Raw genomic sequence first — 24,248 nt, 5'->3', positions numbered from 1 at the left:
AGTGTAATGTTAGACAAACATAGATTTAAGTAATAGCTCAGAGAGGTGAAACATATACGGGATGTCCTAAATTAAAAGATTAAAACATTCTCATGTTGTATCATCAGTTAAAGAATGTATTTTAAATGAGAATGTATAAAATTCAATTTGAAAGATTTTGTTATACATCTGTAAAGATATAGGCATAAAAGTAAAAGCCCACGAGTCAATGAGAATATATCAAATACGCTTGTAGAACTTTTTAAAAAATATGTCCAATTAAGTTTAATGGCTTCTGCAGCCAGACGGGAACACATATTTTACTAAACAATATAGATCGTGCTTACTATCTAGATGCCTGATTTATATCTTCAACTTACCTTTGCATAGCTTGGCAATAAGAAAAACGAGAATTGAGTTAAAAATCTTTGCAAATGCCTATAAATCTAAAGAGTGTCATGTAATAACTAGTTATTAACAGAGCTAGTTTAATTTTTACATTAATTACTTAAGTCGTACATATTTTTTAATTTAGATAGAGGGCGTTAATGCTTTGTAGGAGTCAAGCATGGCTAACAAATAGATTTTCTTTAGTCCTCTGAAGAAATAAGAAAGTGTTATCATCGCCATTTAAGGTATAGGCAACAATGGCAGAGAGGGGTTAAATGGAGATACAGGAAATTTGTTCTAAAATTAGAAAGCATGCCTGGTTCTGAGGGGGACATGACTGTTTCAAACAGATTTGTCTTTCCAAGTGTATACATATGGCAACACATGCAAGCGATGTAGAGTTTGTAACTGAAATTAATTTTTTAGGACAAAGATTATAATTGGATGGCCACAGAAAATAACTGAATTCAGAAATTCAGAATTTGGAGACTGGATGTCCCATAAAGGGAAATTAATATATTCCACTCTTCAGGGAGACTCGATTCATGAGACACTGTCACTATAAAATCCAGTGCAAAAATGAAAATGAATATTTAAATTTTTGCATGGTGTCAGTATTTATTTTTCCCCATCTCATCATTGATTCTTTGTTGTTGAGCTCCAAAATATTTTAACAAGCTATTTCAGAAAGTGCATCCCATTATATTCTGCGCCTGGGTATGGCAATGTTATATCTGCGTAAGTGGAGAGAAGGATACTTTCTCCTTGAAGGAAAGCTAAAATAATTATAATTAAAGACTTAAAGTAGTCTGGGCAAAATAGAAGTGATATATTGTAGGAAATAATCTGGGTTTGGATAAGGGTTAGGATATATGCTTGATATTTAATTTATAATTTCTTTATATCTTTAGACATCATTTAAATAGAGACATAGAGATGTTTTAAACAGCGATCCTCCTGTTGGCACTCCCAAACAGAGACAAAAGATGGGTGACCTAATAATTAAAGCAAAAGCCTTGAATGAGGAATTCTGAGCTTGTAATTGAATTATTGTGTAACTTAGGCCATCATCAGATGTCTTGAAGTACGCCTGTCATGGTGTTTTCTACTGTCTGCTGCTGAGCTTCCAGAGGTTTTCTTTGAAGAACAAGCAAGGATTAAGGATTTCAACCAAAATTTAGACCATCTGAAAACAGTCCATAATTTTTAAGTGGGGATATTCTTTCTGCAAAAGTTATGAGCCTTTTCACCTCACACAGGTATTGTGAAACTGAAATAATTAGTGTTTATAAATGATTTTTAAATCTTTAAGTAGAAGTCTTACTGGATGTGAAAAACGTGTTTTACTCAAATGTAGTACAGTTCTGTGATTTCACCAGAAATTAGTGATATATAAAATGTGCATTAACTGTCAGTCTTCATATATGCAACATAATATACTCTTGATTGCTCTGTCAGGCTTGTAAATATATTAAAATCTTGCTTTCTGACTGTCATGTAACTTTTTAGGCCTAATGAGGTATGTTAAGATTTATCTGCATGTACAGTCTCCTATGTGAAGATTTGGAACTTTCTTGTCATTATTATTTTAGTCCTACTTGTTAATAGTTATTTTCAGAACATCATCTGAAGATACATTATCTAAAAGCTTACAGAAAATTGCAGGATTAGAATTATTTTTTTTTTCCATTCTTTGTAGATAGGATTAAAAAACAGCAAACAGTATCAGCTTCTGTATTATTACATTAAAAATATAAATATTTTAATCTGGGGGGATAGATGTAACAAACTATTCTGTATATAGAATCTCAGAATCATAGAGTATCCCAAGTTGGAAGGGACCCACAAGGATCATCAAGTGCAACTCCTGACTGTGCATGGGACTACCCAAAAATCAGACCACATGTCTGAGAGTGTTGTCTAAATGCTTCTTAACTCTGACAGGCTCGGTGCTGTGACCACTTCCATAGGGAGCCTGTTCCAGTGCCTGACCACCCACTCAACCTTTTTCCTTACATCCAGCCTGACCCTCCCCTGTCCCAGCTTCATGCCATTCCCTCAGGTCCTGTCACTGTTCACCAGAGAGGGAAGATCAGCATTTGCCTCTCTGCTCCCCTCATGAGGAAGCTGTAGGTGACCATGAGGCCTCCCCTCAGTCTTCTCTTTTGTAGGCTGAACAAACCAAGTGACCTCAGCCACTGCTGGTATGTTGTCCTTCACCATCTTTGTTCCCGTCCTTTGGACACTTTCCAGTAGTTTATGTCCTTACATTGTGGTGCCTGAAACTGCACACAGTGCTTGAGGTGAGGCCATACCAGCACAGAGTGGGACAACCCTCAACCAGCTTGCACTGCTGTGCTTGAGGCACTCCAGGGTAAGGTTGACCGTTTTGGCTGTAAAGACCCACTGTTGACTCATACTCAGCTTGCTGTCAACATGGCAAATATCACACAATCTCAAGTCCAAAAGAAGCGAGCACCTGTGATTACCACATTAAATTCTATTCTAATAATAGATGCCAAACACCTCAATAGATTTTCTTGCACAGCTCCTGGGATGCATGCACCGCACTGTAGAGACCACTGGTTTAGTTCACCTTTTGAAAATTTTAGCAATACATCTACTGTGTCTACATCTGAAAGCGCATGTTCTACACTCCTAGAAAGTGTCCTTCACCATAAGTGATGCTATTCTGAGCCAGGTCATCAGTGTTATTTAGCTTCATATTCTTATATACCTGACTAAAGTGGCAAAGCCGGGGAGGAAAAAAAAACACAGATAGGCTTTGTTCATTTTGCTTAGTCAGATCATTAAAAGAAATCCTTTCCTTTTCTAATTACCACATTGAAAGATGTTCTGGGTAGGCCGTGACAAATAGGTGACTTGCTCAAAACCAATGTGGTTATAGCAGCAAGCAGATTTTCTCAGGACTCCTAGAGCACTGACAGCCCTTTCTACTGCACCCAGCCCCACCTGAGGCTTCCCCCTGCCCTGCCCAGGACCCCATTTCAGCCCCTGGAGCTGCTCTATTTTTCTGGCTACTTAGCCAGTTACATGCATGAATATATATATATATATATATATAGGTATTGTATATGTATATACACCCACACATGCATACATAAATGTGATATATATATATGAAAAGGTTGTTAATGAAAGGCTTTTTTTTTTTTTTCTTCTCTCCAAAGGAAGTTGATGGGAGTTTTAGCCATGCTTTCAATTATACTGAGTTTTCGCCTTGTCATTGTAAACTAGTATTCTCACAGTTCTGTTCTTCTGTGTCAGATTTCCTCATATACTTTGTTTCTTTTATGCATTTTTTTTCCTTGTATACTGTACAAGCTAGATCAGCAACAAACAAACAAACAAGAACATTTATTTTAAATGCAATAATGAAAGGTCCTCTCATTCTGGAAAATTTCACTGAAGGGTTTTTTTGTTTGTTTGTTTCAATAGTAGGATTTGTTTACTGTTCCATACACTCTTAAAATACTACTTAGATTTATTTTTTTAAATTCTATACTAGATTTTTATTAATCTGAAATGTGTTGTTGGTATACAGCATGAGATATAACAATGACAAATTTACTGTCTGAATAATTAAATTCACACAGTATCCAGAAATAATTTCAGAATAGCAATGGCTGTCAGATGTAAACAGAACTTTAAAAAGTCAACTAAATAGTAATAATAATAAATCTTGGTTTCTGTTTCTCAAATTAGAATGCATAAGACAAAACTATTGAAATACCTCCTTTTACTGTTTTAAAGTCAGGTATAGCCAAAACGTACTTATTACTTTGCAAACAGTGAGGTTCTGTTTTTCACAACCTAGTATACTATATATACTTAATACATATATACTTATATACTTATATATACTTAACCTAGTTAAGTATAAAAAAGCTGAAATTTTATTTAAAAAAAGAAAAAAGCAACACTATTATTTGCTATTTTCGCATAAGTACTATTAATCAAGAATAGGGAGACTTTTATGGAAGCTTCCAAAGACTAAATTGTCTAGAGGTTGGTGACTAGTGATTTATTTTTTTTAAGTTAGAATGACCTTTATTTTTTTTTTTTTCATTCCTTGAATCTTAAAAAATGGACAAAGTTTGGTCTAGCTACTAGCTGGTAAGACCTTAGTGTATTATGTGGTATGCTAAAATGTCTAAAATGTTTGTTCTTTTCTGCATTTAATATATAAATTCATTCTCTACATCTATACATACATATATACACATTTATGTTCTTTATAAGAACTGTGATGGAAATATCTGTAAGTTCATTATTTTATCTTTTTTCTAGTTGGTTAACTGCTTTTCACTTTTTCCCATTTAGGCTCTTCTCAGTGATTGGCCTTGCTAATAGCTCTTTGAAAAACCAAATAAAGTCTGTCTATCCGGTTAACGTTATCTTGTAATTTGGCAAATTTTCCATGGAAGTCTGATAAGCTGAAATTTCCTCCTTTACACATTGTTCTGAGCTTTTTATTGCACTCAGGCAAATCATCAGTTACATTTTTTAATAGACTGCATATCTTTAATCAGTTTTCCTGTACTGAAGGTGTCCCTTGTTTTTTTTTTCGCTCTCAGGATAATGTATTGCTGCTTATATGTTTTACTGGTGATGTTAGATTTTTTAAACGGAAGTTTCTACATGACTTGTACAACAAATATAATCTCTGATTATTTAACTGTTTTACTAGGTTCAGTAAAAACTCCAAAAAAGATTTATTTTCTTTAATATTAGTTTATCCATGTTGATTTTTAAATCGTTGTTCATTGTTTTCTCTAAATTTTATTTCCCTTTAGAGTTTATACATACGTGCGTATACGTCCATATGTATAATTATCATTCATGATTTCTCAGTGTGGTCTTAAATGTAGCTTTCACATCTCTGGCAGTTAGAAGGCACATATATGCATTGTTAGAGTGAGTTTCAATCTTTTAAAACAACTTTGAAAACAGATAAGGAAATACATAAGTAAACACCTCAGGAACTTAGACATTTAGGAAACCTCTTAAGTGACACCAATGACTTTGTAATTTAAAAAATGATACTTCCTTTTAAACTGATATATCGGATTTTTATCTCCTATGGATATATATATAACTCCATTAACTACAGTGGTTATCTATTTATTTTAAATAAATTGAAAATAAATAAGCATTAATTTTCATCTTTTCAAAATATATAGGTCAGAGAAAAAAACCTTATTCCACCAGAAATATTCTTCCTTCATACCTTTGATCATATTAATTTTCTGATGCTCACAAGCTGTGACAACAGGCTGGATATCCTACAAATTTTTGTGCAAGTTTCATAACTACGTCTTTGTACGTATCATATTTGATTAGCTAAATGAATTGCCATGCTGACCATGTTGTTTTCTTACTCCATAATAATCTCAAATACAAAATTCATGTGCTTATCTGTGCATATGAGTAAAACTCATAATAACTTCTGAAGAGCAGACTGGTATTTTGAAATGGCAAAAGCTGTCACATATTTCTGTCTCCCACCAAGAACTGCTTCCATGCTTAGAAGACAATGAGGTCTTATGAGTCTTCTTTTATTTGTAACGTAAAATGAATTAATGATCTTTTTGTGTGTGTTTACAGTACGTCTGCAATCAGATGTGGTACTGTAAGAAAATGGCAGTTTCCACAATTATATAGTGACTTAGAAGTGTAAAAGCCTTATTAATTCTAAATGGCAGATCATACATATCGGTGTGTAATAATTTGCTTGTAGATGAGTGCAGTAAAAATCCCTTTTTTATGAAAAATATTAAAGGTCAAAATTGATCAGTCTCATATTTGTATTTTACTGAGCTACTACTGCTGTCACTGAGTCAGTGAAGTAACTGCTTATGTTATGTTTAAAGGCAGTGAGTTCAATATACATCTGTGACCACAAGCTGTTAGTATAAATTTAAAAATGTTTTTTTTAAAATATGTTAGACATCCATGTCTCTATGCTTATGTATTTCCAAATTCTGTATTAGATATTCAGAAGCACAGTCAGAACTAATCTTCAAATGCATGTATTATCTCTATAGGAATGGTAATCTAATTCATGCCATTAAATCAGTTCCAAAAAATAAAGAGATTTCTAGCTGGTTAATAGTGAACCAAAGCCAGTACAGAAACCTCAGAAGACACAGGTGTAAACTAGGAAAGAACTAATCAGTTTCTCAGTAGTGATAGTGATTCATTTCTTGATATTCACACTAGTAATATTTCAATTACTGGAAAATGCAACAGCTCAGATTTTGACTAGTGTTATGAGGCTAGCTTGTACTGTGATCTTAACTTGAAGTAGTAAATAATGAATTTTGACAGACTTTTAAAATTCTTCAAAAATAGACATCAAATATGTCTATATTAAGGAATCTTCTTATGTCAAAAGAACCTACTCATAATGAATCTGAATGCCTGTGAAACTTCCGTTCTGCATTGTATTTTGGAAACAGGTACCCAATCACCCATACAAGTGACTAGCCTATATTAAGATTGTAAAGTAGGGTTCTCAAAACTCTAAAATGTGACAGATTCAACAAAATCAGGAAAAGGTGTTGTGTTGTTAACTTACCGCTATACATTTTTTAATATGTAATATAACACTCTCAACGTATGCAAAAAGCTTATAGAATGTTCAAAAAGCTGAAAGTCTTTCTTTTTGAATAAGCCTTTTTGCAGCTGCTGGTCTAAAATGTAATACCAGACAGCTATATTGCTATCAAAGTTGTAGTTCTTACCAGTGTTTACATAAAACAACACCACCACTACAATCTACAGTTCTTAGCATTATTTCTATTCAAATTTGTATTTCCTAATTTTAAAATTTTGTTTACATTCTAAATGAATGCAGAATCTTTTTGCTTGTCATGTATTGCTAACTTGTTCTAAGATTTATTAGGACAGTAGAATAGCACTTAGGTTGTTCCCTCATTTTCTCTCTCAAAAAAAATCATGTTCATAATATCTGTTATACAGATAATCAGTTTTCTTGCACAACAGATACTGTCCTGTGTCCCATCTTTTAACTGTCATCCATTTCATTTGAAAAAAAGGCAGGTAAAATTGGGATAACCTAAATTCCTCTGTGCCTAACTCCATACAGTCCCTAATGGACAACTATCTACATGAGATGAAAAAATAAGTGTTATAGATCTTGTTACCATTTTAAATAAAGAAGAAGTAACATCTGATATATTTTACTTCAAGTATCCCAACAATATTATTTCTAACAGAGGGGGTTGCTAGAGAACGTGGTGTAAAAATTCACCAAAATTAGTAGTTTCCTCTGTTAAGTGCTGACAAATTCCAGAAAAGTGGGTAAGTAACACAATAATTCTTAAGGTGATGTATGTGATTTTTTTCTTTTTCTACATATTGTTTGTTTTTTAACTTCAGCATTTCAACTTGAAAATAAATTGTGACACTTTCTTCTGGAAGAAAATAAAAACAACATAATTTTGTTGGAAATTACTGATGCACTCACTGAAAAAGAAAGTAACAAATCTGTCATTAGCAATCTTTTCTCACAAATATAAAAATATCATTTCTATGCTCCCATATTTAGACATGTCTGCAGAATTAGAAGTAATTAAGCTCCTAGTACATTTATTTCTTTGCATTTTACAAAACAATTCAGCAGCCTTCAGGAAATCAGTTTTTTACTGTTATTACAGTTTGTTTTCCTTTTAATTAACTTTTTTTTTTCCATGTTTCTAAAACCTTGTGATTTCAGAAAAACTTCATGTTTATGAAGTTTTATGAAAGTCCCTGCTTATTAAACTTTATGGAGGAAATGTGTATGTGTGCTTTACATAATTGAGCTGCCAAACTGCATATAATGTATAATCTTCTTTTAAAAGAGTAACTTAATATATTTCTCAGGTCATGTTTGCTTCCATTTATCAGCCCTATATTCTCATTTTTTGGCATGGGTAAATAACATGACAGCATTTGGAAATTGTTAATCTGTTTTTCATGTTTACCAGTTGAAAATATAGAGAGCTGAACTGAAGTTGACTCAAACTATTCATCTGACATATTCTTTATTTGGTTAGCAGATTGTAAGTAGAATTGTCTATTTCAACAGTAGTTACTTTTGCAACTTTCAGCTCCTCTGTAAGCTTTGCTCATGTTAAATGGGCTTACTCATGTGAAGAACTGCATAAATCTTCTCAGTCAGTACTTCCAAAATTCAGTGAGAACAGTTTATTTTTTCATCAACTTTGCTTAAGCCTTGCAGTGCTGCAAGAACCGTCACAGAACCATAATGGCAGTTCACAGATAAGCGAATTATCTTGTGAGCAACTGCGAGAATTCAGAAGGGTGGTCAGGGAATGTCTTGAAACAAAGACATAGGAAGTCTTTAAAATTTTCAAAAAATAAATCAGAGAATTTATGTAGACCAAGTGGACTACAATAGTCCAGGAGTGGTTTTCAAATGATCACTGAAAGCTAAACACTTACACTACATTTCCTGTGCTCTGCAGCCCTTCAAAGGCTGCAGTGGTTGATAATGAATCTCATGTGATCAGAGGCAGGTAACTTGGGATGCCTGTTAAAATAAAGACAACCAGTAAAAGGATAAAAGAAGCAATGATGATATTGAACAAGAAAATGCAGTGTTGACATGCAGAGTGGCAGACAAATTACTGGGAAAATAAATCTATTTATTTACTTATTTTTTAATTTGCAAACTATGGGTTATAGACTAGAAAATAAAACATAAGCATATTATAATATGATATAACTGTAATATAGCAGAACATTGGTTTCAGTGCAGTTATACTGATACTTGTCAAAAAACACAGATGTGATTTGTTCATCAGTTGCCTGAAAAATGCAATGAAATCAATCAAATAATCATGTAGCCATTAAAACCTTGAAGGGATTATTTTTTTATATATCTGTTGTATTACAGGCTATAGTATTGATGATGATCTTGAAGGTCTTTTCTAACATATATAATTTGATGATTCTCTGAGGGGTAAAGGTGGTGCAAATTGTGTGGAAGTAGTGAAGAAGCAATGTGCTTGTCACATTTGATTGTCTTTTCTAGTAACCTTAATTTTTTCTTCCTCTCTGAAGTATTTAAAATTGCGTAGTATATGAAGAAAAAATGTCACAGTAATCAATCACCAGCATTGTTTTCCTGAGAATTTAGGAAGTTTTTAATGTTCTAGGTATTGCTTGTGAATTTGTATGGTGAAAAAAAAATGGTGCATAAATAATTCACACTGGAGATTCCACATAATCGTTCTATGAATGAGCTCTTTTAACGGGGTCATATTTACCAGGTGATTTTCATACAGCTGCAGAAGTTACCACCAGAAGTGTAATAACTGTCTACTAGCAGAAATGCAGTGAAGGCTAGAACCAGAAATGAGCCAAAATGCCTAAGGAGGTTTTTAAGTTTTTTTTTTATTATTTATTTTATTTTTTTTTTTAAGGAGTGGTTAGCTGTGTGCTTCCATTTTGAATTACATTATTTCTGGTGACTAATGGGGAAAAAGGATAAACTAGTCTGCATCCAGGAAAAAACAACTGTGCATTCAGCATAGATCTAAGTATTAAGGAGCCGACAATAAAGGCCTTTCATTGGCTTCAGCAGGCTGAAGTTAGTGCCTAAAAAGTGTTATTCTCCAGCAGAAATGTCCCTGTTTCTGTCCTTTGGGTTATTTGTGATGTTAGATGCAACCTAAAGTAAATAATTATATCAGGTGGGTTGTGGGTTTCTTGTTTTGTTTTGTTTTTATGGTATACTACTGTAAACAACTATACTGACTTTAATTTGTAACTAAATATTATTTACAATCCTTAAAAACAGATAGCACTATTTTGTATAAGATTTTTACATATTTCCTTTAAAGTTTCTAGGAAAAATGTTGACATAGTCATACACTAATAAATAAACAAACAAAAATATACAATGATAAGAGAGTGATCTTTGTGTTCTACTTCATAAATTCTTGTCTTTCAAGAAGGTAATAGCATAAACTTACTAAATTCTTCTTAACCATTCAAATTAAAGTGTTCTTTTAAAATAAATAGAGCAATTTCTCTTAGTACAGCTTCTCTTTTCACTCCAATTACGTTAGTTTTTTGAAAGGAAAGCTTGGACACAAGAGAAAGTATATTTTATTTTGTTAGAATAACTAAACATGAGTCATTCCATTGTCTCATATTAGGTAGTTCTATTTTTTGCTCAATGGTATTTTAATTCTTTATATCTCGATTAACTTAAATTAGAGCTTGTTTTATGATACTGCTACATGCATTTCATATTTGAATTAAAAGGTGAACTTTCTTTTTGCAGTTAAGACTTGTGGATCCAATCTTCAGGGTCCTGGCGGCACTTTCACATCACCCAATTTTCCATTCCAGTATGACAGCAATGCTCAATGTGTGTGGGTCATCACAGCTATCAATACTAATAAGGTAAGTTTAACATTCTGGCTTTGCTTTAAAAATAAATGGCACAAAAGCATAAGTAGGCCATGACATTTGTTACTAATATGATTTGTTTCCACAGTTCAGCAGCTGTATGTGGTACATTGCAGAAATTTCTATGAAGTGGCTGATATTAGATGGGTATGGACAGATGTTAAAACATGTTGTTTTTCCTAAGAGTGTTTTACTTTTTGTATGCCAAGTAGTAGCCATCATGTTTTTATATGGTTCTTGAAATGAATTCCCAGAAGAAATTACCCATGGTATGAAACAATATCATGGGTCCACAAACATTGTGTTACAGTTAGTAGAGCTGCACTGTGTGTAAAAGTGCTTGCATTGTATTTGGCCTCAGACTATGTGAGAAATCACTGAAATTCATGAATTCACTTTTACTTCTTGAAGGACTATTATAAAGTTGTATAACTTATTTCACTGTCTGAACTGTTGTATTGAAATCTCACACACTTTATACCTACAGTTTATAACAAAGCACTAGGAGTTCTGATAATGCCAGATGAGTCAAAAGCAATAAAGCTAACTTATGATACCAGTTGTCCTTAATTTCAACAGCTAGGCACCTGGCAGCAATGACTGTTTTTCTAGGTGTATCACTTCATCTGAACTGAGAGTAATGGACTTGTTTAGAAGTAATACAAAAGAAATTAACTGTATAGTTCAGGAATGTTTTATCAACATCTGTGTTTGCTGCTATCGGGAGTATGTTCTACCTCCTCATTTCTTTTCGGTGTTGCCATCTGCATCACACTCCATGAATTGATCACAGAGGCTTTGAAGGCCTACCCATCCACACTGAATTTATTAATCATGAAGCAGTGAAAACCTGATTCCATTTCAGAAGCCGTTTGGCTACATTGTTAGATTTCTCTGTCTACTCCTCTTACAATGTCCTGTGTGGAAGAATCTGTCTCCAGCCACCTTTGTGTTCCACTTTGGAAGAAGAAAAAAGAATATTTAATCAAGTGACTGGAATATTCATAATGAAAAGGGTAGATGTTTTTGGTGGGAGTTTGGTGATATTGAGGGGTTGTTTGTTTGTTTTATACTTGTTCCAAGGACTTTTAATCCAGTTTATCCAATTTATAGATCTTTAAAAATCTGTCAAGAGGTCCTGAAAGATGATGCAGAGAGCAATAGTTGTCTGTCCTTCAGGTGACATTGTATTTGCAGTTTCAGAAATGTTTCCAAAGTTCAAAATAATAAAGCTCCATTTCTCTAGCCAAAAGAAGCTTCATATTTTTATAAATTTTTATTTTTATTAACCAAAATCCTTAGGGAACAAGATTAAATTGATGCATGTCTAGAATTTCTGAGAGCAAATTCTGTCAAATTTGGCAGTGTATAGAATTTAATATCCTGTTCTTTGAGGAAGCTAAGTGCAGTTCCTACAATTTGAACACGTGATCTAAATATTTGGTTTGAAAACCATCACTGAGCTAATGTATAGAATTAAATGAAGACCCTTTAGGACATATTTTTACTTAAAATATATTACTTTCTTAAATCCAGCAAGAGCATGCCTACATAAAAAAGTCACGTGGGAATGACTTTAAGCTCACAATTAGTATGTACCATCTGGCAAATCTCAAGTGGCTCCAGAGTTAAGATATTAATGACTTCAAGAGGTTTAAGAATTACACTTTTGGACAGAAGTATTTATGTCTTGATACTGCCATCGTTCATCTTCCTCACCAATTCATAACATGATGATGCAGTGTTATCTTCAAAACTCCAGAACTTTGTTGCGATCAAAAGTATTCACTGGAGCATTCAAAAGCATTATTCATCAGTATTGTTTTCCTTACACATTTCCACTTTTTTTTTTTTTTTTAAGGAATTTTGGATTTAAAGCTGAGTGCAGGAAAGTAAGAAGTGGGCATGTTTTGTCTCCGGTTGTTATGGAATCCTAGAATCATTAAATGCTTTGAATTGGAAGGGACCCTTAAAGATCATCTAAGTCCAACCCTCCTGCCATGGGCAGAGACATTTTTCACCAGATCAGGTTGCCTAAAGCCCCATCCAGCCTGGCCTTGAACACTTCAGGGAGGGGGCATCCACAACTCCTCTGGGCAACCTGTTCCAGTGTTTCACTGCCCTCAAGTGGTGAAGTAAGCATGGTTCACAGAGTCACAGAATAAATGAGGTTAGAAGGGACCTTTGGAGGTCATCTTTTCCAACCCCCCTGCTCAAGCAGAGACATGTAAGAGCTGGTTGTCTAGGACCATGTCCAGATGGCTTCGAATATCTCCAAGAAGTGAAACTCCATAGCCTCCTTGGGCAACCTGTTCCAGTGCTTATGTCACTTTCACAATGAAAAAGAGTTTTCCTCAGTTCAGACAGAACCTCCCATGTTTGTGTTTCAGTTTGTTCTATTTCTTCTTATCCTGTCACTGAACACCACTGAAAAAGAGTTAGGCTCCATCTTTGATACATCCTCGCTTCAGATATTTATATGCGTTAAGATCCCACTGAGCCTTCTTCAGGCAAACTAGACCCAGCTCTCTCAGCATTTCCTGAGATGCTGCAGTGCTTTAATCATCTTAGTATTCCCTTTGCAGGACTCTCTGCGTTAGCTCTATATCTATGGAGGTGCCTGTTAGGCTTGTCTTCCTCTCAAAACTCTTAAGAGATCAAATGCTTTGCTTTGGAAGCAGATCAGGTTAGTCAAGCAGGATCTGCCTTTCATAAACCCATGCTGACTGGGTCTGATCACCTGGTTTTCCTGTAGGTGCTGTGCAGTGGCAGTCAAGATGATCTGCTCCATGACTTTCCCTGGTACTGAGGTCAGATGGACAGGCCTTTAATTCTATGTTTCCTTCTTCTTGCCCTTCTTGTAGATAGGTGTCACAGTCACTAATCTTCAGTCAACTAAGACGTCCCCTGATCGTCAGGACTGCTGATAAATTGTTGAAAGTAATTTGGCAATCACTTCTGCCAGCTCCTTTAGTACCCTTGGATGAATCCCATCTGGCCCTGTAGATTTGTATGTGTTCAAGGAGTGTAGTAGGTTGCTAACCATTTCATCTTGGATTATAATGGCTTTATTCTGCTCCCTGTCTCTGTCTTCCAGCTCAGCAGGATAGGTACCCTGAGAAGGATTATTCTTACTAATAAAGACTGACATAAAGAGCACATTAAGTTACTCCCCTTTTGCTCATCTGCTGTCTTTTTCTCTCTCTCTCTTCTCTCCCCTCCCCCCCCCCCCCCCCCCCCCCATCCAATAAAGGATGGAGATTCTCCTTAGCCCTCCTTTTGTTGTTTATGCATTTATAAAAACTTTTTAAATTGTCTTTTACTGCCATAGTCAAGTTAAATTCTATCTGGGCTTGGGCTCTTCTAGTTTCGTCCCCGCATAACCTTGCAACATGTTTGCAGTCCTCCAGAGTTGCTGGCTCCTTCTTCCAAAGGTCATAAACTCTTTTTTTCTTCCTGAGTTCCAGAAGAAGCTCTGTTCAGCCATGCTGGTCTTTTTTTGCTCTGTCTCGTTTTTTGGCACCTAGGGGCAGCCTGCTCTTATGCCTTCAAGATTTCTTTATTGAAGAATGTCCAGCCTCCCTTCACTCCTTCACCCTTCAGAACTGCCTCCCAAGGGACTCTTTCAAACAGTTCCCTAAATAGGCCAAAATCTGCCCTCTGAAAATCTAAAGTAGCAGTTCTGGTAACCACCCTTCTTACTTCTGCAAGGATTGAGAATTCTGTCAACTCATTATCACCATGCCCAAGACAGCCTCCAACCATCACCCATGAGACCTTCCCTGTTAAGAAACAATGGGTCAAGTGGTGCACCTTCCCTCATCAGTTCCCTCACCACCTTTGTATATCCAATTAGTTTAAATTTTCACTAAATTGATCTTCTTGTACTGAAAGTCTTCCTTTCTCCACACTTTCCGTCTGATCTCAGGGTTCTGTAATTCCTGAATTCAGTGAGACAGAAGTGCAAAAAGCATCCAGTATATCAGTCTTTTCCATGTCCTTTGTCACCATGTGACCTGCTCCATTAGTGGAGAGACCTTAGCTCCCTTCATTTTCTTTTTATTGCTGACATACATATAGAACCTCTTGTTCCACTCATGTCCCTTGCTAGAGAAAACAAAGAAGGGATGCCTCCTCTCTGAAGCTCTTAAAAGTAAATATGTTTTCATTACATATTTTTAAACAAAACTTTTTTTGTGTCTTTTTTTTTTTTTTTTTTTAATGTTACTATACCTTTTACTGTCTGGTTAGAAAGAGTATCTTGGCTTTAAAACTGTATGTGAATGTATACAAAAGTGTAGCATGCTAGTAGCAGACCTATTTGCTATGAGCTGTCCAACATGATTAATTTAAACTGGAGGTCATATGTATGTATGTATGGGAAATGTATGGCAAAATACAGCACAATGGATTATTTTGTTTGGTGTGAAAATCTGTTCTACGTATTTAATTATTATTATTATTGCTTTTAAAAATTGGCAAATATTAAAATGAGATAAACTGTCTTGACAACATATAAGGAACGATGCACTGCATGCCACAATGTGGTCAAATCATCATTAAAAAATGTATATAAAATGTGACAAGCATCAAACAGAATATTTTAAACATATTTTTCTCAAATTTTTATATCAGTCTATGGGTTTCTACCTATCTGTGTATGTTTTACTTAAGTGTTTATGAGTTTTGTCATTAAGTTGATAAATATTGCATTCTTTCCTTAATTTTGAATATATGTAGTTGTCAGTCTATCTAAAAATATATACCTCATGTAGGGAATGTAATGTCGAATGGAGACCTCCTTATAAATCTTTCATTATTACTCTCAAAAAATGGATCTAAAATGCCAAAGCTAGGGTTACAGAGATTTGCCTGAAAGAACATTCAACATGTGCCTCTCTGTGGTACATTAAATACAGAACAGAATTGAAAATTTGATGCTTTGGCCTGAACTGTGATTCTCATATTGTTAATCCCTTGAGTCCATAGGAAATATAACTGCACAGAAACGAGAATAAGGTTTTCTCAGTTTGGATTCAACCTCATTACATCTCTCACATCTAGTTAGGGAAATGATACTTGGATATCTCATGGGATGTTGTACAAACTCGTCATGTAGTTTCATCATTCATTTTGAACTCTTAACGACAGACACGGAGAAGGCTGAAGTACTCAACAACTTCTTTGCCTCAGTCTTCACTGCCAGTCAGGCTTCCTAAGTCTTTCATTTCCCTAAACCTGTAGATGGAGGCTGGGGGAGCAAAGTCCCACCCAGTGTAAGCAATGAGCAGGTTCGAGACCACCTGATGAATCTAAATAAGTACAAATCTATGGGGCCTGATGACATGCATCCCAGGGTCCTGAGGGAATTGGCTGATGTAGTTTCCAGGCCTCTCTCCATCACACATGAAAAGTTCTGGCAGTCAGGTGAAGTCCCTGGTGACTGGAAAAAGGAAAGAACACTTCTATTTTGTCCTGGTTTGATCTAGGTTAGAGTTATAGTTCTTATCAAGAAATAGCTGGAAATATTGTTTATAATTTTCTGTGGTATCACATTTCATTTAGTCTGTCTCAGATATGAACTGTATGCACAGAAAGCAGTTTACAGGCTGAATTTTACAGTTACTTACATCTTGCTCCAGGGCTGTCTTTCTCTCAGGTCCTGTTTGGCCCTGTTCTCCATGTGACTAGTAACAAAGTTTTGCTTTATTCATGGACTAACAGCCTTTGTTAAAGGGAAGTAGCAGTTTGCAACCTCTGAAGAGAGAAGCATAGATCAGACTTGTTTTATTTAGAGCTTTGTATGGGAAAGCTATAGGTAGAAGAATCTAATGATTTGAAGAAAGTGTCTTTAAAATTTCATGCAGTAAATAGCACCTCATTTTACAAAAGAAAATGCTGGGTGGATTGAGCTCATGCAAAGGCTTTTTTTTTCTTCCTTTTTTTTTTTTTTTTCCTTTTTTTTCTTTTTCTTTTTTTCCCTGAACTTACAGAATAGAATCATGGAAAAAGTTTCATTTTGTTAGGAGCATTGCAAGATTTTCTGTACTGTGCTGTCTGGTGACACAGCCTTAGTTCCTATGTTTCTTTGGTTCTGTAAATCAAAGTATCAACTCTTGCTTCTAGTGAGACAAATTCACAGCTGTGAATTGTTATCACAGCTTAAGCATGCTAAAACCAGCTTTGGCCAAGAGAAAACCAAATAATGCAGAGATGCTTCTTGTCAGGTCAGTACAAATCCTGAAGGCTTTTACTAGTAATGGAAAAAATCATACTTGCTGGGCTGCAGTAAAACCTAGTTCATGCTGTTTAGCTTAAATAGCATGTGGGATGAGAGTGTCAGTTTTGATTCTTGATTTTGTTCTTCATAAGGATGGGCTATAAAATGCTTAGTCTAGATTTAATAACAGGCTAAAACTTAAGTGAGATCAGAACTAGGGCTAAAGTTAACCAGACTTCAAATCTTACAAATTATACTTGTTGATTTTTTTGTAATCCACAGTGATAGAAATGCTGTGGAAAGCATCAGTGCTAGAATGACAGCCTTTCTGACAGATCTCAGACGTATTCACACCACATAAAATTCACCACAAGGAAGCAGAAAAATAAGCAAAAGAGATTCTTTAAAAACAGATCAAGCTGTTTTCCAAAAATTTTAAGGAGAAATTAAACATACAACATCAAATTTAAAAATAGGTTCTTCTGTTAATTGTACTTGACAGGAATTTATATAAAAAGAAATTTGACATGATCATATCCTATGTTACTGTTCATTTGTCACCATCATATTTTATATTTTATATTCAGTGTATTTAATGCGTAAAAGTATTCTTACTATCTGAATAAATAGGTAAATGTATCCTGAATGTTTCAACAGTTTGCCAGTGTTCACCTTCTTTTATCTATTCCACGTCAAAATAATTTTGAAATCAATAATGATTTGCTTCTGAGAGTTGGGAGTTGGTTGTTCATTTTTTGTTTCTCTTATATATATATATATATATATATGTATATTTGCTAGGTCTTTCTGTGGCTGTCAAATATTTTATATTCCATTCTTTCCCTACTCCTTCCTTATGTCACGATGTTGCTGTTTCCCTCCTGTAAAAATTTCATCTTTGCATTTCTGTGTGTGCTTTTTAGGCAAAGCCAAAATATGTGAAATAAACTCAGCAAAAAAAGCTGAATGTTTACATTTAATTTACCACAGCTGTGTTATCTCATTAACTATTGTCGGTGGAACATTTCCTAAGCTTCTCATCAAGCTTAAACCCAGTTGCCATGCATATTTATTCATGTTGACAGTATAAATCTCAGGCAGGCTGGGTAGTTTACCATGAAATCAAACACTCATTTCATGATGTCTGTTTTAGTCAGACCTGTTTGAACAAACAACACGATAGCTCTTTTTAAAATCAAATATCTCAAACTTGGCTTTTCCTAAGCCTGTTGTCAAGATATACTGCAGGTGTTTCAGTCAATGAAATGATCAGAAAATATGATAATATTTAAGCTCACTCTTAACTATATATTTTAACCATAATCCAGTTTTTCTTCCATGTTATTTGTGGATAAAGAAAATCTGGTGCTGTATTTATCAAAAGAAGATAATGTATTATATATGGAACTAGGAGATGTAAAATACTTCACTCCTGTTCATAAGCTATTGAATTGCTTTTTAGTTTTATTGCTGCTATTCTTCCATATCATTCAAAATCATTTGCTGTTTAATGTCTTTATCAATGACTTAATGAAATTGAGTGAACTCTCAGCAAATTTGCAGATGACACCAAGCTGAGTAGTGCAGCTGATGCAACAGAAGAAAGCCATGCCATCCAAAGTGATCTGGACAAGCTTGAGAAGTGTGCCCACATAAACCTAATGAGGTTCAACAAGTCCAAGTGCAAAGTGCCGCACCTGGGTTGGGGAAATCCCAGACATGGGTACAGACAGGGAGAAAAATGCAATGAGAGTAGCTCCCCAGAGAAGGACCTTGGGGTTTTGGTATGAGCCAGCATGTGTGTACTTGCAGCCCAGAAGGCCAACTACAGGCTGGGCTGCATCAACAGAGGAGTGGCCAGCAGGTTGTGGAAAGGGGACCTCTATTCTGCCTTTGTGAGGTCCCACTCGCAGTGCTGCTTCCAGGCCTGGAGCACCCAGAAGGATGTCAGTCAATTAGAGAGAGTCCAGAGGAGGGCTGCCATGAAGATGATCAAAGGACTGGAGCACCTCTCCTATGAAAAAAGACTAAGAGAGCTGGGGTTGTTCAGCCTGGAGAAGAGAAGGCTCCTGGAAGACTTCATTTTGTCCTTTCAGTTAAAGAAGATGGAGAGTGACTTTTTACATGGGTATGTAGTGATAGGACAAGGGGGGATGGTTTTAAACTAAAAGAGGGGAGATCAAGATTAGTTATTGAGAGGAAATACTTTACTCACAGGGTGGTATAGCACTGGAACAGGTTGCCCAGAGAAGTTGTGGATGCCCCATCAGTGGAGTTGTTTAAGGCTATGTTGGATGGGGCCCTGAGCAACCTCATCTATTGGGTGGCATCTCTGCCCATGGCAGTGGGATTGGAACTGGATGATCTTTAAGGTCCGTTCCAACCCAAGCCATTCTATGTTTCTATGATTTTGATCCAGTTAAAAATGACAGTAATATGCATAAAGCAGTTTAATATATATATATTAGAAACACATTTGGAGAGAAAGGAGATTGTCTTATTGGAATAAAAGCATAGAAAACAATCCAATATTTCTGAGACAGGAGTTTAGCAGATTTGGTAGTGAGGGAATGGAATCAATTGATGAAGGAGGAGTTGGAGTCAGGAGGTATATGGATGTGCTGTGGTTTAAGCATTGGAGAGAAATTGTGAAATAAATAGTCAGATTTGGAGGGGAAAAAAAAAAGATAATGTAATCACAAACGGATTAATGACTTGTCCTCCAATCCTTCAATTTTACTATGTCTCTGTTTTCATTATGAGAGGAAGACAGATGCATTTCCTTAGTTATTGTGGATGTTATCTAACTAAACTTTTTGTTTGTTTGTTTTCCTTCCTGCAATTTCTGTGAGTGTATGAGCCCTGTTGTCCTGGTTTCAGCTGAGGTAGTTAATGTTCTTCCTAGTAGCTGGTATGGTACTTACTGTGGTTTATGGTACTTATTGGGTTTAAGATGAGAGTAATGATGATAACACACTGATGATTTAGCTGTTGCAGAGCTGTGCTTACACAAAGTCAAGGATGTTTCAGCTTTCACACACTGTCCTGCCAGTGAAAATGCTGGGGGTGCACAAGGAGCTGGGAGGGGACACAGCCAGGACAGCTGAGCCAGGCTGGCCAAAGGGACATTCCATACTATACGACAATATACTGAACAATGAAACTTGGAGGAGTTGGCCAGGGGTGGGGTCTGCCACTGTTTGGGGACTGGCTGGGCATTGGTCAGTGGGTGGTGAACAATTGCATTGTCCATCGCTTGTTTTGTGTATTCTTTTATCATTATTGTTGTTATTATTTTCCATTTCTTTTCTGTCCTATTAAAATGTCTTTATCTCTAACCACAAATTCAACCTTTTTTTTATTATTAATATTATTATTTTTTTATTCTCTCCTCCATCCCACTTTGGAAGAGTGAGCGAATGGTTGTGTGGTGCTGGTAGCACCTCTTTTACATTGTGAAAATATCTCCCCATAAGGGATAGATGAGAGATCACACCTATTGCAATAACTGGAACAGGAATAACTGTTTCTCTTTTGGCCAACAGCAATTTTAAGGTCTAGCCATAACTTGAGTTTGAAGAATTAACACTGCCTTTATTTAAATCTTTAGGTAGAATTAAAGGCTGAACCTGAATTTTAGTTCAGTTTAGTTCTATAGGTTCCTAAAAGTGGTCCAAGTTATTTCTACTGTACACTCTGAATACAAACATAGCTAGAACTTTTAAAAAGACATCAATGTCTATGGCCCAGATAATTCTTTAGAAAGTTTCTAATTCATGCACTACAAACAGTTGGTATGTTTAGTCTATTTTGTTTGATGACTTTCTGGCACAAAGACTTATATCTTTCCTCCACACTTGAATTCACTTGGTTGCTCTTGTGAGTGATCTTTATATTGTAAAGTGTTCTGCTCTGTATACACCTTTTGCTGATATCTTATGAGAAAATTGAGCTACCCATAGTTTGACAGGCCTATTTATTTTCTGTGAAGTGGCTTCTGTAAAGGCTCATGGCACCATTCACATTGTGAACTGAAGGGGATGCTTGAAGGGGAGCCACATCCACTGAGACATAAGTCACTAATATCACTCCTGCGTTTGTCCCCTTGAGAATGTTTAGCACGTGCTGTAGGTTAGGCTGGCATCAGTCACTGACTTCTCTGTTTTGTTTTGGATCAGACTGCTTACTCTCAGAGGGATGATAAAGGGCAGATTTTATGCTGCTTACAGGGATGTTGATTTTAACAAACTACTGAATGAGAGAACAGGAGGGACAAGTTAATTAGAAGCCTTCAGCCTTCTTATGATTGCAGTACTCTTACAGAACAATTATTTTTATTTTATTTTTCAACTCTGACATTGAACTTGGTTTTATGACGGAAGGATGTTCATGAATTCTTTTTATTGTTGCTTTATATACATATATATATATACATATATATATATATATATATATATATATATATATTTAGCTGCTTGTGCCTATTACCATAATCTATAAAGGTCTTCTCTAATTATACTTTTTAGGCTACCTGGGCCATCCCTGTCTCCCTTTCTTGTGTTGAAATCATTGGCTCCAAATATAATGTCTTGGCTTTTGTAAACTTCAAATTCTTAGCCTTTTGATCTCCGGCATATATTTTTTTTCTTTGTTGTATAGTAATGTTTAGAGATATTTCAAAACTGTTTTCTCCTTTTAGTTTACAGCTGACCTCGTTACTATTCTGATCTTGTCCTCTTAAGAAAACAGTTGTTATCTTAGGTTAGCTGTGTCCAACTTGGGATGTACATTTCTTTTTAAGAATATAGACATGTTTGTGTACCTCATAAGTAACAAGCAATTTTATCTTTACTTACCTTTCTCTAAAATCTACAGTTTCTTTCATTTCTTTGTTATGCTAAAGTATCAAATGCTACCCGGATAGGGAGTCATATTCAGCTAGATGCAATATGAAATAATTAACACATCATTCTACATACAATTCTACATACATACATACATTCTACATCTTTTTCACAACTGCAGTGAAGAAGATGTGGAGGGATGATTTTATGGGAGAGAAAGACTTTGTGCATATCAATGTCATCTAACTTGTCAACAAAAAGTTAAGTGCCATAGCTGGTAGACCTTTTATTTTAGGCTCTCTTTAAAGTTAATGAAGAGATATTAGTTCACTGGAGACATGAATTCTAACATCCTGATTAATTACGTATCCTAAGAGAAATGTCCAAAATAAGCAAGATGAATTCCTCTCCAAATAGCTTATCTGTGCAAAAGCACTATCTGTGAAGGTAGTGAAAGTGATCGTTTTTTATTAGACGCCTAATTTTAGTTGATTACATTTTGGTAGTATTAATGTTAAATAAAACTAAACCTCATTTTTATAATAAATGATACATTTCTTACTGAAATTATTCTTCCATAATGAAAGATACAATAATATGGTTATATTGTTGACGGACCTATGATTCTATGGAAAATTATGGAGGTAAAGTGATCAATCAGATGGCATAATTTCATTACCTCGTACCATCTGGTATAAATGTACATCATTTTCTAAATGAGAAGTAGTCCGACATCCTCAGCACAAAAGCAATTAACCACACTGAGGGCATTTAAGGACATACAGATACAAACAACATGTATTTTCATCTTGTTGTTTGGTTTCACTTTTTCCAGTGAAGAAGGTAAACAGAGAATTTGTTTTGACTGTTGAGCAAAGGATGGGCATCAATCTATAGTTTTGTTTGTTTGGTTGATGCTGTTATTCTGGAGTAACAGTGGAAAGTGATGAAAGTAAGTATCTTGCACGTGTTTGACTGGGGTGGAGTTCTTGCTGTTGCTAGTATATTTTGATCATACCTTTTTTGTTCGTTTGTTTTTGAAAGATAATGCTTGCAGAAATTGATTTCTTTATGGATCAACGTTAGATGTTTTGGCACTAGAAAAACAGCTGGAATTTCCAAATCTAACTTCTCTTACTGTCTTCTAGGTACAAATTTGATTCCCATACCAGCCTAAAGTTAGTTACTAGTCATTTCCTCCAAGGTCCAGATCAAAAAATGTATCTATCTTATTTTCTAGTGGCTCAATAAAAGCAAGTGGAAATAACTTACTTTTACTTAAACACACTAGTAATTTTTTAGAGGTATGATTAAATAGTATTTGCAAAGGTTAAGATGTTTAAAGTGAGAAAATATGGCAATATCCAATCTGAAAGATTTGCTTAGAGGAAAAATATACATATATATTCTATTTTATAATATTAGAGTTCTGTAATAATTTATGTGATGGGGAACACATTAAATGCACTGACTTAAGTTTAAACCAAAGTGTCTCCTTAATGATCTGTTTGCCATCCTTTATTTCCCTTTGTGGGTGCTATATTGATAGCTGAATTAAGTTGTGTAATTCATTACTATTATTTTCTTCGTTGAAGGCCTTATTTACAAGATTATTTCTGTTTCGTAGAATTCTTCTTTGTATTGGGACTACATTAAATGTTGAGGCTGTATTCCTCTGGTTAATCAGTCCCTGAAACACTGTTGTGAATGTGCACAGGCACAATAGAAGTTATAGTTTTGTGCAAACAGAAAACTATACAATTAAAAAATGAGAGTATAGTCTTTTCATGCTGTTGTTTTAATGTACTATTCTTCCTTTGTAAGACTTTCTAATAGTATTTGGTCTCAAATGAGAAAGGACTACACATTTGTTTTCAAAGATTGTACCTCCAAAGCAAATATAACTAAAGGATTTTTATAAATAACTGATTGCAGGATTAGCCTCCATGGAAAATTAAATTAATTAAATTTATCATTAATATTGGAGTTAAAACCAAAAACCAAGAAACCAAACCAACTCAAAACAAAATGTCTTTTTAAAGAACCATAAGAAATAAATGACATTATGTATCATTCTGCAAACAGAACTCATCTGCTGTCTGGAGGGTTGAAATTCCTGGCAACCACTAACATAAAATACTCCGGGATAAACCTATCTGGTCTCCATCAGCCTGCCCGAAAGAGTTCTGGTATCTGCCAGTTTTGTGTTTCTTTTGGCTTCTTCACTGCATCTTAGGTGGTACTACATTAATATATTTATGCAAGTTAATTCCATTTTAGATGTCCACAGTGTAGGTACACATTCGAAAATGCCTAGTCTCACTTTATATTCAAGAAAGAGAAAT

General features: G+C 35.1%; 1 protein-coding gene across 6 annotated transcripts in view; it reads left to right on the top strand.

The window, feature by feature from the left end:
- CSMD3 (CUB and Sushi multiple domains 3) overlaps window positions 1–24,248 on the top strand; it is a 710,416-nt gene that overhangs the window by 315,386 nt on the left and 370,782 nt on the right. For 5 of the 6 annotated variants that reach the window (XM_040546910.1, XM_040546915.1, XM_040546914.1 and 2 more), the window contains one exon: window positions 10,712–10,833. In XM_040546910.1, coding sequence (XP_040402844.1) covers window positions 10,712–10,833 — 122 coding nt within the window. Of the gene's footprint in view, window positions 1–9,862; window positions 10,116–10,711; window positions 10,834–24,248 lie in introns of those variants that run through there. The other variant, XM_040546916.1, reaches the window with a different exon arrangement.

This window comes from Cygnus olor, chromosome 2, assembly GCF_009769625.2.
Source record: "Cygnus olor isolate bCygOlo1 chromosome 2, bCygOlo1.pri.v2, whole genome shotgun sequence".
NCBI classification, from domain to species: domain Eukaryota; kingdom Metazoa; phylum Chordata; class Aves; order Anseriformes; family Anatidae; genus Cygnus; species Cygnus olor.
Note: the sequence above shows the minus strand (reverse complement) of the source record. Positions and strands in the feature narration are given on the sequence as shown.